The 20,497-nt window shown below is 43.3% G+C and overlaps 1 protein-coding gene across 1 annotated transcript in view; it reads right to left on the reverse strand.

Moving 5' to 3' along the window:
* Positions 1–20,497, reverse strand: part of MYO1H (myosin IH) — a 749,175-nt gene that overhangs the window by 515,426 nt on the left and 213,252 nt on the right. Inside the window, exon 13 of the mRNA XM_078666099.1 lies at positions 1,028–1,119. Coding sequence (XP_078522225.1) covers positions 1,028–1,119 — 92 coding nt within the window. The remainder of the gene's footprint in view (positions 1–1,027; positions 1,120–20,497) is intronic.

Below are 20,497 nucleotides of genomic sequence, written 5' to 3' on the forward strand. Positions count from 1 at the left end.
TTCTTTGCAGACTAAAGAGATCTAGTCGGCCAGGGATTCCAAGAATTGGTAAGGAAAAATCTGTATGAGAATCCCAGCGTCATCACGCTATTAGTGTTTAAGGACGTTATCCCTTGAAAAAACTGCAACTGAATTGTTAATGACATAGGTAGCAAATTTATTATTTTAGGCATTCAAATTCTATGAATTGATATTGAACATTTTGGCATGCACAGCTTAACATTACGAGACAGATAAAGTACGTAAATATTTAATGTTGTTGCTGGTAATTATTATTTCATATACGTAGCACTCGCGAAATGAAGAACAGATCTACTCATTCAATAACAAATAAAAAAAATACAATATCACATGCCCTGAATGTTTTGTGATATGCAAGTTAACCGGCAATGCAGAAAGAGGGTGAACATTCAAATTAAATGAACTGTGATGTTTCGTTTTATAAGAGTATATAGACTACCCTCTACTATCATAAACTTTATAGATGCTTTAATCGTTTCTGCCTCAGTACTACAATATTTCCTATTAAAATTGAAAACTGGCAGAGCACGCTGGGATATCGTTGTGTTTCAAACTACTTTCGATTGACGAACATTTTACAATCAATTAGTCAACGTTGTCTTTACCGAGATGAGCTGAACAAATGAACTAGGAAACATAGAAAACACTAGTTTGTAACTCTCTCATATCATGTACCAAGACCAAAAAAATGTCACCATAAATTATTTTACAAGGTAAATGTCTCTAAAGCAACGTCTTCGTAAAATATCTCATTGACTATCTTGTAATGATCAACTTTTCTGGAAGGGTGGTGGGGGTGTCAGTTCTCATGCCTCAAAAGGGAAGTTGAGTGTCAATGTGTGTGTACGTAGGAAACACATTTGCACTGACAATCTAAAGTCACTAGAAAGTAGGGGTTTTCCATTTGAATATTCTGTTACTTCATGCTACATGGAGCAGACCTACTATGTTGTATCACTACAGCAGGGCACTTTTTGTGTAAGATTTGCAAAGTATACATGCGTACGTCAGGAAGTGAGGATGGTCTCCTACTTTCTCCTCCAGCTTTGCCAGGAAACTCAGATCTGTAGCTTCTCCCGGCCGTAGGCATTCTTCATCCTTAAACAGCAAAGATGAAAGGATATTTTGTTAAATTATTGTGACAGTAAAGAATGTGCATTATGAGAAGTAGTGCAAATGTGCCAAAGAAACAGAGCTCTTCGTTTTGAAACGCTATTAGATTGTAAAGAAAATGCTAATAGTCATGGGCATGCTGTTGAGTACTCATATTTTTTTATTCACTCATTTCTGTCATGCTAAGACATAGTGCCATTGAATCCTTTTTAAGTGATACACCTTTGGTCATGTTAGTTCTGGGAGGTACAGTATTCTATCTACAGATTTTTTTAACACAGAAATAGTCTTCCCTAGGTGGAAACCTTGTAACTTATTTTTATGCTGTTACAGTGCGTAGAATGCTACTTGAGTCCCATAATATCACAGTGACACTGTCGGTAAGCTTTATCAACAACATGATGCGTAAATGGTGCAGCCATGCGCAAATGGTGCAGCCATTCCTATGCCCCTCAATTGACATATTTCCAGTCACAAAGATAATGAGAAGAATTGAGGAATGTGAAGGGAGGAGGGTGACCCAAAAAAGGATACAATTTCCTAAGTCCATTCACCCTCTGCTGAAGGCACACAATGGCAGTGCTTAATTTGAGAAAGTGGCTTCATCACCACTCTTTTGATTGAGGACACAGCCTCCCAGATAGCACAGATGACTGGGTTCAGACATGCTGCTCTCTTACTTGGAACTCCTTTTTTCTTGTCTAGTTTCAAAGACATAGCGGGACATGCCGAAAGGTTCCCTGGAAATGTATTTCGCCCATTGTGTACCATTGGCTTTGAGTTTTGTAACTCACATTTCCTTGCTTTCTATTTGCTGGCTTTATTTGTTTTAGGCTGTCAAGCATGTCCTTGTCCCCCATGTGGAGCATAGCCTGTTTCCTATCACTTTCGCTGCCTCTTTGTGATTTTCTACAACTGCTCTCTTTCTGGGAACTTTTTTTTTCATTTTTGTGTTAGTAAATGTGTTTTCATTTGTCTCCCTTATGTTAGTTCATAGCAGTAAATGTGATGTATTCCCTAGAAAAGGTTTCCTGCTTCCTATCTTTCTGCTTGACTGATTCTCCTTATCTCTGCCACCAGGAGTAATCAATCTTGCATGCTTAAGAGGAGCAAAGTCTTGTCTGTGAGCTTCTTTATTTTGGTAAGTACTCATTACTAAAAGTATAACTTAAACAATCCTATTCCTTAATTTCACGCCCATGCCTTAGATGTTGGAAGTAGGAGGCTGAGGGTGCTGAGCAGCCGCGGTCGGTAGGGGAGTACCTGCCGGGGCGGTGACGTGGGGAGGGGAAGGGGCAGGGTGGGGGTTAGTAATGTATGGATAATGGAGGTTTGCAGGTAAGTAAACAAATAAATCAAACGAATTTCATTGCGCGCACTGCATTGCATTTGGGGATGCAGTGCGCGCAACGAAATTCGTCTTTTGTAGTGGTCCTATGGGATTCCAGCCATGAAGAGTTGTTTGCTCTCTTTTTTTATGAAGTGATTTGTTGGAACTTTTCCCTGATGCATTGTTTTGAGCTCACTGTCCCTTACCAGATATGTTGTATAAATTGTACATCAATTCACACTTATCGTTTCGATAAATTGATATTTTTGGCTATACTAATAACTATGGATGTAAAATTGAAACTGTGTTTACTTATTTCAGATTGTATGCTGTTCCTTCACCCTTTCTCCCCTCCCCTCACATGTCTGATTGCCCTGATAAAGGTGTGGCCGTAGACCTGGCCCAGCACCGAAACGCGAGTTGGCGTTGTATAGTCTGTCCTGCCATTGTCTTTGTCAGCTGGTCTCTCATCGTGTGACGGAGAGTCCGATTTGGACAGCAATTTAGTGCTACATCTGACTCTGGAAGGATGATGAGTGTGAAATAAATGAAGGATGCTTGGGTATGCTTGACTTGTATGGGTGTTTTCTATATGAGTGTGATTGTTGCACAGTTTGATTGTAGACATGCGGGTGTGTGTTGGGGTGTGTATTGATTTATTTATCGTACTGAATCACTTTCTGGATTTGATTACTTTGACATGAAATTGCATACTAAAAATTGAATGTAAAAGAAATAAAAGAATGTTTATATTTTTCTAAATATGTGGTCTTGTTTCTGGTACGAGTGAGCTCATCTTTGCACCTTGCAAAATCAGGACTCTTATTGAGCCTATATATTAGACAGAGGGGGCAGCTATTTTTTCTGTGTTTTTGAAGTATCCTTCATTCCATGCCACTTTACTCCACTCTACGCCACTCTACTCTATGACACTCCATGACACTCAACACTACTCTACTCTATGCCTCTCTACTCTACACCTCTCTACTCTGTGGCACTCCACTCTACAACACTCTACTTTATTCCACTTTATGGCACTCTACTCCACTCTATCAAACTCTACTCCACGCCACTCCACTCCACTCCACTCCACTCTAGGACACTCTATGCCACTTTACAAATCTGTACTCGTCTCTACGTTATGCCACTCCACTCTATGCTACTCCACTCTACACCACTCTACTCAACTCTATAACACTTCATTCTAGGGGGTCGTGGCCTGAAAAGATCGCTGGGTAGTTGTGCTTGAGCGGAGCTTTTGCCCCTAAATACCGAATCCAGCACACATCCTGGCAGAACCGGCAAAAAACCATATAAAAAGCTGTCAGAAGCCATCTGGACGCAGCGACAACAAAAACAGAGGGCCGCCGTCAGGAAACTGCAAAAAACAAAGCCTTATAGGAAGCGAGAAGTGAGCGGCGTGACTGATGCTGTAATGGCGCCACCTGACTCCAACGCCACCAAAGGCCGTGGAGGCTGAGAAATCCTGCACCACAACCCATAAAAGAGCTAGAACAGTTGCAGCACCCACAACATGCACAGAGAACCTGGTCTCCGTGGACGCAGCCGTGAGACTGGTGGAAGCTCCCAGTGGGATGCAACTACGAAGTGGGACGCGAGCAGCCTGAGTGCGAGTAGGCCTGCCTGAGTGTGGCCTGCATCGTGCCTACAGAACAACGAGCCGGGAAGAAGTGCAGCCCTTCAAAGGCTCAAAACGTCCCCTCCGTGAGTAGAGACGCTCCAGAAGCGCCCAGAGGAGCAGAAGGCGGGGGCCGATTGCTGGGACAGAAGTGGGGTCTGAATATACAAAATAAAACTGACAAAAGAAAAAACATCCGGAAGGAAAGTTTAAATACCGGCACGCACAAAGCTGCAGCGATGAGAGAGCATATTGGCAGTAAAAGCAGCAATGTACAAGAAGCGGTTGCGGCGGGGGAGGGTGGACAAGAAGGCTGAGGAGGACTGTACCCCCCCAGAGGCCTGCTAAATAGCCTCCAACCAGGACGTATGGACTCTATGCAGTGGGCAACATTTGAACACTTAAGAAGCCCCCCACCATGACAGTTGCAGAGAGCGTAACAGTGATAGTAAGATTCAGTTTTCCCCTAATTTTCCCATCGCCAAAAGCAACACAGATCACTAAACAGGGCGGAGAAGCACGGCGAAGAGCACAATCTTGCGTAGGAACATTCAGTCCCAAAAATACCCTAACAGACAATGGTTAAAGATAAGCCATCGAGAGGTGGGTAGGCTAACAAAATTGTGCAATATACAGTCCCAAATCCTGGATCAACAGAGCAGATGATAACCTGGAAGACATGACCAACCAAGGTGCCATAGCACAGGACAAGGTGGACATATTGGAGGCCATTAGAGACTCCAGAGTGGCACTGGAGACAAAGATGCAAGATGCATACAATAGTGATGGACATAAACCACTTACTCCTAGATCTTGGAAAGGTAGTGGAAGGGTCATGAATTCTGAAAAGGAGGTGGTGATACTGCGTGAAGAGGTCCACAGTGGAAGATGCTGCAGGGTGATCAAGGAGGAACAACCTTAGGTTTATTTGTTTCCCCAAAAAAGCAGAAGGGCCGGCTGCGGACTTCTTCTTGGAAAATTGGATCAGCACGGCCTTCGATAATATCACACTCTCCAAATGTATTGCTATAGAAAGAGCCCCCGGAATTATGGGACAGGCTGGCTAAATACAATTAACGCAGTATTCACAGCACACCTAAACAAGGTATATATGAAACCCCAAAACGCCGAACACACTCTGAACATACAAACTTACCTTGAAGGGATTGTATCACCCAGATTAGACCTAGAAGCACCCAAAGCCTTCGGTGCACCGGTGACCAAGATAGAATTAAAAACTGCGATCATACACATGAAAACAGCAAAGTCACCAGGCATGGACAGCCTCACGCCCGAATTCTATAAGCAGTACCTGGAACTGGTAGCGGATAGACTGCTAGAGGTAATTGCAGAGGCATGGTAGAAGAAAGGGCTACCAAGCTCAATGCGGAAAGTGCTCTTAGTGGTAGTAGCTAAGCCCGGGAAGGACCCGACACTACCAAATGTGCACAGATCAATATCCGTGCTGGATGTGGATTTGAAGCTCATAAGCCATATTATGGCGAGCAGACTCTTACCTATCTTCACCAATTCATACACGATGACCAGTCAGGTTTATACCCCGCAGAAATACCCTAAGGAACATCCGCAGGCTCGCACATGTTATGCAGACCTTAGACACGGATTCAGAAGAATGCGCTCTGGCCTCTCTAGACATCGAACAAGCTGACAACTTTAAGATGGGAAAATATTTGGCTAGTACTGCATAAAACGGGCCTGGGCCCTCAATTTATCAAACAGGTATAACTATTATACACAAAGCCAAGGACCAGGGTTCATACAGGAAAATGTGTCTGAAAGTATGACGCTCCATAGAGGGACGTGGCAGGGCTGTCCGCTCTCACCACCGATATTTGCCATTGCAATGGAGCCACTGGCATGTTACCTAAGATCAGTACTGAAGGGACACAGCAAAAAAATTGGCCAGATGGAGCATGTGGTGTCACTCTATGCAGATGATGCTCTAGTGTACGTAAGTCACCCGATGCACTCTACCTCAATAATAATCAGAGTGCTGGAAAAATGTAGGGAAGCCTTGGGTCTGTGAATCTATAAGTCTAAATCACAGCTGTACATGTTAAGACAAGCGAAGGGACTTACGACATCTCAGCTCCCACAGTTAGAGCTCCTCTGGGCAACAGAGACTGTTTGGTACCCGGGCATACACATCACCGGAGAGGAAGATAATGTTTACGAACTGAATATAGGAAGGATAGTAAATGGATTACACGGAAGTGTACAATTTTGGAAGACACTGAAATTGGCCCTAATGGTTAAAGGAGCCCTGAACAAAATGGTGGTTCTGCCTATGCCTTTATGTCATGCAGGGCTCTTTCTACGAAATTCTGCGAAAAGTGTTAAAGGAATTGGATGCGCTCCTAACACTGCTGTTGTGAAACTGGAAATGCTGCAGAGTAGCACTAGAGGTAATGAAATGGCAGTGGGATAGAGGGGGTATAAAGATCCCAGACCTGGAGCTATGTTACCTAGCATCACAGTTACAGCATGCAATTCCATGGCTAGACACAGACCCCTCATGGGAGAGACCCTGTTCACAAGCACCTATGGCAGGCAGCAACTGGGGGCACTGCTTATGAAAGGAAGGGGCATACAGGAAGCGCTCCCCCCTCTGGTACAGCTGATGGCAAGGATATGGGACAGGATGGTAAGAACGGTCATTAAGAAAGTGCCCTACGCACCAGACGCAGAAGTCTGGACCATAGCACAGTTTGCCCAGGTAGCCCAGAAAATGACAGTCAAGAAATGGAAAGGAGGGGGCTGGCTAATTTTGACAGACCTATATCCTAAAAGCAAGTTCATAACATACCAAGATGCGATGGAAACATTCACGCTCGGCAAAGGGCAATTCTTGCAGGACCCAAAGATAGCAGCCACGGTCTAACAGCTCTGGCAGACATTTCCAGAAGCCCCAGAACACTCACAAACCCTAATAATAATGATCACAAGGCAGGGGGCGGACATTTGTAACCCACTTATACAGAGCATTGAGGGAGGATAAACAAGGCAGGCCCCTTAGGGTAGAAGAGTGGTGGAAAAACTGGCAGTGAACAGCCACTGACGCAGGCAGCCTGGAAAAAAAATACACAAGGAAGTCCGTAAAGTCTCAATATGTACTAGATTTAAGCAGATTCAATACAACACTGTACACATGACGTACCTCTCCCTCAGACGACTGCACACTATAAACACAATGCAAGACCTAAGATGTCCCAGGTGTCGGCACACGGAGGCCGATTTTCTGCATATGGTCTGGCAGTGCTCCAAAATACAAGAATATTGTACAGAAATAATAGAGCAACTTATCAGGGTGACTGTGTGGAAGGTAGCACTAGAAATAAGGAGCTGTCTCTTGGGACTGATACCCAGAAATACAAAACTTAAAACTAGCAGACGTTTTCTGAATTTAGGGCTCACGATAGCCAAGAGGCGAATAGCAATACACAGGCTTACCCCACAGGGCTCAGCTATGGATAAGTAGAGGGCAGACCTTAAGGAATGGGCAATGGCAGAGGAGAAACACATGAGGAAAACTAGACGGGACGAGAAACTGCCAGAGGGGCTGCAAGCTTGGTGGATGATGAGTCAAGAGGTAGTGGGACTACCCCACCCACACAGCAAGATGTAAATGAGGGGGAGCAACAGAAAATGGGGGATACCCAAAGACAAGAAGAGCAAGCTAGTGATAATCAGTAAGAAACCAAAAATAAAAAAGGGGAAGGAGCCTGAGCCATAACAGAATGATGGCTATCAAAAAGGCACCTAAAGTACCTAATAAAGCACTGAACAAAGAAAGCTGGTATAAGGGGGAGGGGAGGAGTTGGGAGTTTGGATTAATAATCTCTACAATAATCTCTACAATAATCTCTACGTTTCTGGAACAGCCTTCCTTTATCCATCCGTTCCATCCCCATTTACACTCACTTCCGCAAAGCTCTTAAAACCTTTCTGTTCTCCCAGGCCTTCCCTTGTTAGTTCTCCTGAGTCCCCTCTGTGAGTCTGGTCTAACCCTCAGCGCCAGGAAGCCGCTTGGCCGCAGTGCGCTTAATTAAGTCCTTTTTACATTTCATTTTCATTTCATTTAATTTCATTTCATGGAGCACTGCGTGAAAAGTTGACCTGAACACGTAGCACAAAGATAGTTATGCTGTAATAAATGATGTAAGACATTGGATATCCTGAATAAAACTGTAAGAGAATATTGATTGTTTAATGAAAACAATAAAGGAAGTTTAAAAAAAAACACTCTACAACATTCCACTCCACAAAACTCCACTCCACGACACTTAACTCCACTCCATGACACTCTACTCCTCACCATTCCACTCTGCGACACTCTACTCCACTCACCTCCATTCCACTTTACGCCACTCAACTCTGTGACACTCAATGCCACTCCTAGAAACTCTACTCCACTCTACGCCACTCCACTCTACACAACTCCACTGTAGGCCACTCCACACTCTACTCTACAACATTTCACTCCACAAAACTCCACTCCACGACACTTAACTCCACTCCATGACACTCTACTCCTCACCATTCCACTCTGCGACACTCTACTCTACTCACCTCCATTCCACTTTACGCCACTCAACTCTGACACTCAATGCCACTCCTAGAAACTCTACTCCACTCTACGCCACTCCACTCTACACAACTCCACTGTAGGCCACTCCACACCACTCTACAACATTGCACTCTACGCCACTCTACAGCACTCCACTGTTCATCACACCGCTCCTCTCCACTTTATGCCACTCCACTCTACGCCACTCCACTCTACAACACTCTACTCTACTCTAGAACACTTTAATCCATTCCAGTCTGACAATCTACTCCACTCTTCCACTCTATGCCACTCCACTTTATGCCACTCCATTCTATGCCACTCCATGACACTCCCCTCTATGCTACTCCACTCAATGCCACTCTACTCTACAACACTCTACTCCTCTCTACGACTCTATACTCCACTCTATGCCACTCCGCTCCATTGTACTGTCCTTTATGCCACTAACTTTATAGCAAAGCTGAACAGCAGCCATGCTGGTGTACAATGTGGCTAAAACACATTGGCAAAGTCAATAGCTCTTGAATAGGCCGGACCTATTATCTTTGCCAATGCTTGTTGTGGGAATGGTATCTACTTTTCATCATCAGTCTTTGACCCAGAACAAGACAGAGAAAGGCAGCAAAGAAGAATGAAGGAGGAAGGAAAGCACCGAATAACCATGCTAATGAGAAAGTTGGGATGAATCAGAAACTACAAAAGTGCGATAAAAGGGCAGAGAGAGTATGGTGGCGGATAAAGGAGGGATTAGGTGAAATCAAGGTTAGATAGCCTCAGTTATCAGCACTCCAATATTCAGCAGTGCATGGCAGGTTTCTGAGTAAAACGTTCGAGCCTGGGTACTTATTATTTTACAAATTAGGGATTACACAATAGACACCAGTCACAGATTTTATTTTATTTTATTTTATTTTATTTGATTTTATTTGTCCACTTATTAAGCGCGCGATTGCCCGGAGGCGTCTTGGGGCTATGACAGATCGCCGACTATCGAGACCGGCAGCTAGAGCTATGCAGAAAACAACCAAGTTTTGACTGCCTTTCTAAAGGATCCCAAAGATGTACTGTTTTTTATAGCAAGAGGCAACCGATTCCACATTCGTGCTGCGTGCACCAGGAAGCTTCTTCCACCCCAGCTGGCTCGACTAAATTTTGGGACCCTGATGAGTTTCAATTGGCTGGATCTGAGAAGTCTGGTTGGTTCGTATTGTTTTAGGTGGGACTTCAGGAATTGCGATCCTGTTCCCTGAAGCGCCTTGTAGGCCAGGCATAATGATTTGAATTGCACCCTTTTTGCAATTGGAAGCCAGTGTAAGGTTCTTAGTTTATGGCTGATTGGCTCGAATTTAGGTATGCCGAGCACCAGCCTGGCTGCTGCGTTCTGCAGGCATTGTAGTTTGGCTAGGATCTTTGTCCTAGCCCCAGCGTACAAGCCATTCCCGTAGTCCAGTCTTGACAAGGCTAAAGCTGTCACCACTGTCTTGCGAGAATCCTCTGGTAGGTAAGGCGATATTTTTTTATCATCTTTAAGATGAACCAGATTGTTGAGGCCAGCTTGCTGGCTTGGGCGTCAAATGAAAGACTGGTGTCCAGAGTAATGCCCAGATTCTTTACTTTTTCTGACGAATCTGGACATCTGCCTAGAATATTGGGCCACCATGCTGGGGACCAGATATTTGTGTCGCCCCCCTAGTATCATCACCTCGCTCTTGTCCCGGTTAAGCTTTAGGCAGTTCTTTTTCATCCACTGGCTGACCTGTAGCATACATAGTTGAAATTTTTCTGCCGTCTCCTTCACATCCTTGATGATGGACACCATGATTTGGGTATCGTCGGCGTAGGATATTGGAGTGAAGCCACAATCCCTTATAATTTCTTCTAGAGGGGCCACATACAAGTTAAAAAGGGTGGGGCTCAGAGAGGACCCCTGCGGGACCCCACATGGTGAGCTAAATGGTTTAGACTTTGCACCTCCTAATTCCACCGAGAAGGTTCTGTTATCTAGGTAAGAGGCGAGGAGGGCACATGTGGAATCATGAACTTTAGCTGCTCTCAAACGGGTTAGGAGAATCTCGTGGCTGACCGTGTCGAAGGCCGCCGATAGGTTTAATAGCACCAAGGCGGCCTTCCCTCCATTGTCCAGCACCCTCCTAAGTTCTTCCACTGCTGTAAGTAGAGCGGTTTCCGTTCCGAGTCCCTCCCGAAAACCGAACTGAGAATGGTCCAGCCAGTTACCATCCGTCAGGTAGCGAGATAACTGTTTGTTTAACAGTTTCTCGAGGATTTTCGCAGCGAAAGGAATCCTGGCTAGTGGTCTATAATTGCTTAGTTCCTCGCAATCCAGATTTGATTTTTTCAATAAAGGCATAACCGATATGATTTTCCAGTCGTCTGGGAAAGTGTTCGTTCTTAGGATTTGAGCAAATAGTTTTTCTAGTAACAAGCTCAGCTGTTCTGGGCAGATTTGCATTACTTTAGGTGGACAAGGGTCTATTGGACTGCCTGAATTAGTGGTAAGCACCTCTTGCCGAATTTGATCTGCTGTAGGAGGGATGAAATGGAACAGTGTGGATTGGGCAGATTGTTCCGCTAGATTTGTTAGGTGTGAGAGAGCCTGGTCTGCATTATCTGGGTGGTGACTTTTAAAGGAATCATAAACTGAGGATACCTTGTTGACAAAGAATTCACCCAATGTGTTACAGAAGTCTGACGACATTGCTTCTGAACTATTGTTTTCAATTTTTTATAGTTTTTTTTACAGTGGCAAAGAGAGCTTTACTAGAGTATTTTGACTCATTGATTTTTTGCACAAAGTATTTGTTTTTTCCGTCATTATTAATTTTTTATAGCTGGCTAGGACTGCTTTATATTCTTGTTTGAGCTTGGTGTCGTAATTGGTTCTCCACTTTTTCTCTGCCCGTCTGCACGTCTGTTTTTGTGTCTTCAGTGCTTCTGAGAACCATGGCTGTGAGGGGGTTTTCCTTTTGAAAGTCACTCTCCTTTGTGGGACTGTGACCTGGACTGCGGCATTCAACCACCCATTAAATTGCTTACAGGCTGTATTGCTGTCCGCATCAAGAACTGGGTATGATGAGCGGAGTGTGTCAAGAAGAGCCTGAGGGTTGACCTGTGACCAGTCAGGATATGTAATATTCTTAAGGATTTCAGCGGGCCTCCCCGTGTCTTCTATAATTTCTAATAAGAAGAAGACCTGCTTGTGGTCTGACCATGGGACCGGGAGAGTGCCAATTTTGTTTAGGATCTGACATGAGGTGAAAATACCATCTAATGTATGACCAGCACAATGAGTGTCTAGGTATACCTTTTGGTCCAAGGCAAAGTTTGCCAATGCATCCTTGAAAGAAGCTACCTTGGGATCAGAAGTTTTCTCCAAGTGTAGGTTAAAGTCTCCTAGAAGTGTGTAGTCAGGGCCTATCACACTAGATTCTAAGACCGGACTTAGTAGCTCAATTAGAGGTATTTTGGCACTGGGTGGTCTGTAAATTAATAGGCCATTGAACGTGTAATTGTTTGTAATCTTAATCTGAAAGATCAGGGTTTCACAGTCCGGGTTACTCCCTTTTTCTGAACTCTTGATCCTAAGCCCCTCTTTTGCTATGATTGCTAAACCTCCCCCGCGTTTCATTTTCCTGTCGGCTCTATAAATGGAGAAGACCTCGGGGATAGCCAAGGTCAGATCGTCATCCGAGGCTTCATCTGCTCAGGTTTCCGTAACAAACAATAGGTCAATTTTTTGGCTTTCAATCAGTTCCGCTGTATGGATGTTGTGTTTAACCAAGGACCTGACATTGATTAAGCCAGCCTTGATAGCGATATTTCTATGATTTGGTTTCTTGGACTGGTTTTGGGACAGGTTTGGGTCCCCGATAGATGCGAATGCAAAAGCGCGCGAGCAGGATGGACAGTTTTTACCTTCCTTCTGTAACTCGATAATAGGACATGTAGCTCTGGGTCTTAGCGATAGGAGCTCCTGGCTGGAGTAACTCAGCTGCTCTCTGTCAGGAAGATTTTGGGCAGGGAGTGTGGCCCTAGGCCCGGTCCTGGCGCGGACGGGCGCAGAGTGTGATGTCATTTTATGCTGTCCGGGGATGGGATCGTCCGGCCAAATGACCCGTCACCCAGCACCTTCCCTAAGATGGCGGCAAAACTAGCAATCAGTTTCCCCTTCCTGCGCCTGATCGGCTGCAGAGGGCAAGGCCACTAAATTAAATGGGTACGGGTAAGTGGGATGTGCAAAATGAGCAATGTGAGCAATATTACAACAACAATTTTTAAAAAACGATCTTTGAGCTGCTCCCGGCTTCCACCTCAGGAGACAAGCGCTCTGTCAATGAAATGCGCTGCTGAGGAGGCGCCTTAAGTACTGACCAGGGGGGGGGATTGTCCGGCCAAATGCACCGTCACCCAGCACCTTCCCTAAGATGGCGGCAAAACTAGCAATCAGTTTCTCCTCCCAGCGCCTGATCGGCTGCAGAGGGCAAGGCCACTAAATTAAATGGGTAAGGGTAAGTGGGATGTGCAAAATGAGCAATGTGAGCAATATTACAACAACAACTTAAAAAAAAAATTTTAAACGATCTTTGAGCTGCTCCCGGCTTCCACCTCAGGAGACAAGCGCTCTGTCAATCCAGATCCATTTTTAAAACGTCCACGGAGAACATAGTATCTATGGAACCCAGTATGCAAACAGAACCAACATGACCAAATGTATGTCAGTAAGACTAGTTGCTTGTAAGCCGGTTCTACACCATGAGGACCTTGATTGGATTCAAAATAGTAAAGCTACCCACTCCGTTGTTGGATCTTTACGACTTCTACAAACAGAAATCTCTCTTCAGCCAAATATATCTTTCACACGCAGTCCTACTTAGTCATCTCTCCAGTCCAGATGTGCTCTGAGGTCTAGGTGTCAGGATTGCCATATTTATGCCCAGAAGGTAGTGGTCACTAGCCAATGGGCTTCTAGGGCCCTCCCCGCCAGGTGTCGACTTTCTGTCTAACTATCCTAGAGTGCACTATTTTTACCACTCCCAAGATGGCAGCACACCTCTCTGTGTGTGTGGAGCATGGACGCCCACCCTATAGTAGTGTGTTTATCATCTTTCCTTCAAGGCAGACTTCCCCTTTGAAGATCATATTTTGGGCCCACACCCTGTGTGGCTTCCTGCGAGGGAGAGGTGACACCTCTACTAACGGCCTGCCTCTAATGTTCATACTCCTAGAAGTCATTCACACTTCTCCCCAGGAGGGCAGAAGGCTGTCTTAGGGCCCACATCTGCAACTGGTCATAGGAAGCTTTGGGCAACAGATGACAATTTTCTAAAAATTGCATTTCTTGCAAAGTTACATTAAAGTCGACTTGGACATCAAGTCAGGTTTAATGCAATAATAATTTTGATACCTTGAAGTATCAACTTTAGTAGTCCCATTCAGAAGCTAGCACAGCTGAGTAGTTAGTGTGTAATTCTGCACTCATCAATCGGGCAATTAACATTTACGCAGTATAAAAATACATGTGCTACTCTTTAATATTCAACACCCTTCTTTAGGACTCGATAGGCCTACTGTAGGGGTAACTTGTATATATTAAAGAGGGAGGTTTGGCTTTGCCATTGGGTTAAATGGCAAAGTCAAATTAGCAGTTTCAAACTGGTCTGCCAGTCTGCCGTGGCAGGCTAGGAGACATGTTTTCAGATTGTCACAGCCAGGGTGGCGCAATAGATGCTGCAGCCTTGGTGTGCCACTCTAACATTCAGGACCTGGGTACCACTGGTAGGATATACTAGGGACTTATAAGTAAGTAAAATTATACCAATTGGGTGTAGACCAATAACACATACATTTGCTAGGGTCAGAGCACTGGCACTGATGTCGGGTTAGCAGACCTCAGTGTACTCTCAGAGTGAAAAAAACCAGCTGCATCAGTCGAAAACTTTGGTGGTGATCATGCAAAGAGGCATTTCCTTACAATGCACAAGACTACACTGTACTAGCATGCTGTACATGAAACATCATAATGCATAGTATTTTACAAAGAAGCAGCAAAGTACAATAGCATAACTAACTTGCGGAGAATGGGAAACTGTCTCAAGTGATTATGACACGCAACTAGATGAGCCAACAATGTATTCTAGTAACTCTATGCTTTGCCATCTACACTTCTGATGCACCCAAGACACTAGGGCATATGAGATGCTTTCCATTACAACTGCACAAAGAGCTCCCTCAAACTTTGTATCATGTTGAATATACTGTCTTGTTTGATCTCACACCTATTGGTTTGCAACATTCATTAGATACGTTTAGTCAATACTACTTTAAAGCAAACTATCTAAGAATCAATATACTACAGACAAAAGTAATGGTGTTCTGAAAAAGACAAACAAAAAAGAATTTCAACTGTAGTCTCGATGAAGGCCAAGTTAGACTGTGCTAAATTTGCAGTGTTTGATGTGATATGAGGATTCTTTGAAGGTCAGGTTCCTTGCATCTGGAGCTGTTCCATATTAGCTACTTATCCCATCAAGGATGCGTATATAATTATTATCTAGTATGGAAACTCATGATGGAAAGGAAAACCCGTTACTCTATTTTGTGCTGGCACTTCCATGTAACACGTGCGAGGCCACCAGAGACAGGCTTAGTTTGTCTTGCTAGTTTCCCAAGCTTGGCTTAGTTGGCCCTCCGGAAATTTTTAGATCGGCCTCAGGTTCATATACTCATGGGAAACACTATTTATCTTGCACGGGAGTACAGAAGGAAGTAGATGTGAATCTCTATTGGGAAGTGCTTACATTAGTGTTGAAAGTCTGGAAAACTGGAAATGGGTGGCAAGAAATTGCACATTTAGCTGGTATGTAACAATTTGCTCTTTGATTACTTCGGGGAAAAGGTTTGTTTTCTATAGGGCAGATTGAATATTTTACAGGCATGTCCATATATAGATGTACTTTTCAAGATGTAAAATATGGTATACTTTATAGTTTGTATCTGTAGATAATTACTCACTTGATGTACATTTATAGAATTGACAGTTTGATGCTTAATTGGACCAATGCATGCATTTTTCAGTATTTTGTAAACAATTGGTTTAATAAACCAAAAAAAAGAAAAGTGCTTAGGTTAGAGAGAAAGACATTTCTTTCAGCTAGAACATTTTTCTCCTCTGTCATATTTTGTTTATTTATCATAAATGTTATAAACTGAAGTTGAAATGGACTTGATGAGTTAAATCAGGAGTCCCAGATTTTGGAGAAGATTGCTTTTTGAAAAAGTCATTAAGATAAGGATAAATGTAAATCCTCTTCTCTCTAGACTCACCGCCACCACCACTGTTACAAGAATACATTCATTGATTTCAGATGAATGGCAGGACTTTGGATTGGTAGTTGTTGATCCCTATCTTTAACTGTATGAATTTATAATGCTGCTCTGCCACTGATATTTGGAAATGATCTATTGAACGCGTAAAGGGCCCTTTGTGGAGCTAATGGAGGATCTGGTGGCTGTAAGGTCAACTACATAAATGTCTTATTTTTGACTTACGAGTTTGCTGTTGTTAAGCCCTAAATGGGTCGCATTCCTACACTGGCCCTTCCCTCTCAACCAAGAATTCACAGGGCTATATCCAGTAACCATTTCCACATGATTGATTCGGTTCCATTCCTTTTTCTGTAACAGGATGTGAACTTCATTAAGCAGATGTTCTTTGAAGTATTGTTTGTGTGTTTTTGGGTGGAACAGCTGGTGAAAGTGGCATGAATTTCTAGGTATAGGCATTTTGCACAATATTTACCACAAACTTTTTCTTGTATGGGTATATCTTTCTTTTAGAGAGTAGTTTCCCATCATGGACTTTATCAGAGGGATGAATGAAGGGGTTGTTGTTTGTCGCTGAGAAGGGGTTTCCCTGGTTCAACTATTGGTTGGAGATCTCTTCTTCCTTTGGTCTGCCTTGCCTGGTAAGACTTTTTCAAGTTCTGGTTGATGCTACAACCAGAAAATTGGTAAAACCATCTGACAATGGAATGTTTTTTCTAGATGATTCATAGTGTGTTTTATGAAAATCTTACTTCTTAAGTCAGACTGGTTTTATGATATTTGCCTCAGCCTTCTGCATTGTTTTTGCCATGAGTCGATCTCCAAACTTCAAATATCTGGGAATGGAAAGGTTCATGACCTTCTGTTGGATATCAGGTTTTATTCCCATCAAAAGTAAGCAGGAGGTATGACGCAGGGAAATAATTTGGGAATTACCATGAGCAACTAGATTGGAAACATCTGTTTTTTCACTCGTCAATTGACTGGACACCTTCATTCAAAATCTCTTAGATGTCTTGGCGCTTATTCCAGGGGAGGTCACCAGCACATCTTTACATAAAGAATCACATATGGGTCTATCATACCTTGCAAGGAATGCGGAGGGACGAGCCACATTCAGAAATGTTTCAGCCTCGTCAGAAACCTTTTTTTTCAAGTATTGTAGGTGCTCATTTTTGCCACTAATATTACAACCGCTAAAGCAGGTCTGGGCCAGCTCTTAGGAAGTGTGGATGCTATACCGGAGTTCTAGACTTCTTCAAAGGATGTGGCACAGCAGCATACACTGTGGCATCTCAATGTATTTGATTCTTGTTTTGGTAAAAATGCCAGATTGAGATTATTAGCCCACTCTAAACCTCAAGGACCCCAACAAGTACATCCTGCATCCGCCTTTCAAAATGACACTATTACTGTTGAATGTATGACGTTACAACGCATGCATTTACAATGCATGCCTTTACAACGCAGTTTTTACATCGCAACAACCTTTACAATGCATTATTTTACATAGCATGCCATTACATTGTATTATCAGAAACTACCTTTACTACGCATTCCATTACAGCGCATTATACCATTATAACGCATACCATTACAATGCTTAGCATTTAAGGTAAGTGTTGGATAGTATAGGGGTAATAATTACTATTCTAACTCCGGTGAGTGCAACAGTAGGGTAAGTGTTGGATAGTGTAGGGGTAAAAATTACTATTCTAACTCAAGTGAGTGCAACAGGAGGGTAAGTGTCAGATAGTGTAAGGGTACTATGCGTAGTAATGGTATGCTTTTTAATGACTTGCGATGTAATGGCGGCGTTGTAGTGTCATGCATTGTAATGACGTGTTGTAGTGACATACAATGTAATGGCTGCGTTGTAATTACATGCGATGTAAAGGATGTTGCAATGTAATGACTACTATATAAAGGTATTGCAATGTAATGACTGCGTTGTAAAGGTTGTTTGCCATTATGGTCCATTCTGACCCTAATCTGTCCTGGGGATTACCTTTTGCTTTTCATGTTACTTTCATTTTTCCATTCATCCAAGTCATCATTGGTACCTGAGGTTCACTGTGGGAGATTTTCACTATCATCTTTTAGTATTACCCTTTGCGATGGTTTCAGCTGCTCATGTTTTTATCAAGTATTGCATGGCCGTTTTGGAATCCTAGGTTGTCAGAGTATTTCCATATTTAGATGACTGGGGAATTATTGCTGATTCCTTTTCCAAGGCTCAGAAAGATGTCAACCTGGTATGTATGAGTTTGCATAATCTCTACAGAATCTCCAATTTCTGACCAACACAAATAAGTCAAACCTTCTGCCCTACCAGATTTTGATGTTTATTGGCACCCACTTTTGAACAGACTAGGGTGGTGTTCTTTTCAGAAATGTGTGCTGTCCATCTCCTAATGGCTCCAGTGCAGTCCTGGCTATGGCTTTAGGCTCTCATGGTGGCCATGATAATCTTGGCCTGATGGGTCCAATCCTATATGAAAGTCCTACAACATTTCATCCTGGCCAATTAGGCTTTGGCGTTACAGGTCTATGCCATCAACGTCAGGGCATATCAGGCTCCTGGTGGAGGAGTTTTTTTCTGAGATCCACACTTAATTCCCAGGACTGCCCTGGAGACTAGGGCTCCAGGGCCGTCCTGACTATGACTTCTAGCTTTCATGGTGGCCCTGACGTTCTTAGTTCCATGTGTCCAATCCCATCTGAAAGTTCTAGGGCATTTCATCCAGGCCCATTCACAGGTCAACAACATTAACCCAGGAGCTTCTCAGGCTATTTGGACTTCTTTAGTTTGGTGGTTAAACAAAGAAAATCTGTTTAAAGAAATTTCAGTTCTTCCACAGTCTCCAGTTCCTAATGACATATGCCTGTCTAGTAGGATAAAGTGATAATCTGGGGGTTCTGCCAGCAGAGTTTTGCTGATCATCTTCAGAAGCTCGGATCCACTTCAACTGAAGGGAATAATGTGCTGTTCTCGGTGTCCTTGAGTCCTTTCTTCTTCAAAAGCTGTCTCTCTGGATTAATCTGTTTTTCATTCTACTGATGCTCTGCTTGTAAAGTTTGCTTCTTCAGGAAGAAGGTAAGCCTTCTATTTCCATGTTGAGCCTTACTTACATATGACTATTTCTACCTCATATGTCTTCCAAAACCTACTGAGGGTCTATCTACCAGTGGTATGCAGTGGTGGCCCGTGCAGGTAAGCGTGGTGGGTTGGGGATGAAAGTGACAAATGACGGGATAGGGAATGTAAAATAAATAAATAAAATCACTTACCATGCTCTCACCGCATGGCTGACTCAGCAATGCGTCGAGCGCAAGGTAAGTGGTTGCATCTATTTATTCATTTTACATTCCCTAGACCATATTTGGTTTACTAAGGTAGACTCAGGTCCAAAGGAATGCCTAATCCAAAGCTTGTTCACAGTCTCATACCTGCCTCGAACAATGAAGTCAATGTTCACTATAATAGAATAGTCTTCTAGTCTCATCTGAGCTGGGAGGAAGTCCTCAGCAAGTGAAGGACGAATGTGCCTCCTGTTAGCCTTTAGGAAAAGGAGGTGAAGTGATTCTGCATGGCGTGTCTTGTCTCGGTCTCTTGGCATGAAGTCCTCTCTAGCACTTCCAACTCTGCTCCTAACTTATATACCATTATCTGATCATTGGTGAAACTTTTACAATAAACAATTCGCTGAAAACAGGCCTGATGCCCTTTTGCTTATTTTCATTCTGTGAAACCGTGTTCTTTTAATTATAAATAAATAATAATAGACAAGAAATACATTATCAGGCTCCATGACATTTTGTTTTCAACTTGTTAACAGTTATTTTAGAAAAGAGAATGCAACTCTGATTATATACTGTGCATATACTCAAGCAAACTTGATCATCACATTACAATGAAAAGTGACATTAAACAAGCAAGCGTTCTATATTTGTCAGTTGCACCAAAATAATTAACACCACATGTAATCTAAAAAGGGGGATACCTAGAAGAAAAAATATATATAATTGTACCAATTTGCTGAAGACAGGACAGCCAAATCAAGTTACTATTAAGCCTGGGCGGTGAACTCTGCTCTGCTCGCGGAGTTTGCAGAGTTTACTGCACTACCCGTTACACGGGGCTCGCAGAGTTCCCAAAAACTCCGCTCCGCATAGCAGAGTTTTTTACCCTTGCTCGCGTTCATCAAAGTCAAGTTGGAGAGCGAGGAAAATCCACCTCCCGGCGAGATTTTCCCCCGTTCGCGATCGTCAACATCGAGTTGGAAAACGCAAGTGTGGAAAATTAAACTCCCGGCAAGATTTCTCAACGTGGGCAGTCAGGTTTCTTATTGCGAGAGGTTGTGTATGCTCACAACTGCTCACACTGAGAAACCGCCCGATCGTGTTGTGAAAGCTGCCTCTTGAGTAAAAGTCTACTCGAGTGGCAGAAAGGAAGCAGCAC

This window comes from Lissotriton helveticus, chromosome 11 (assembly GCF_964261635.1).
Source record: "Lissotriton helveticus chromosome 11, aLisHel1.1, whole genome shotgun sequence".
NCBI lineage: Eukaryota > Metazoa > Chordata > Amphibia > Caudata > Salamandridae > Lissotriton > Lissotriton helveticus.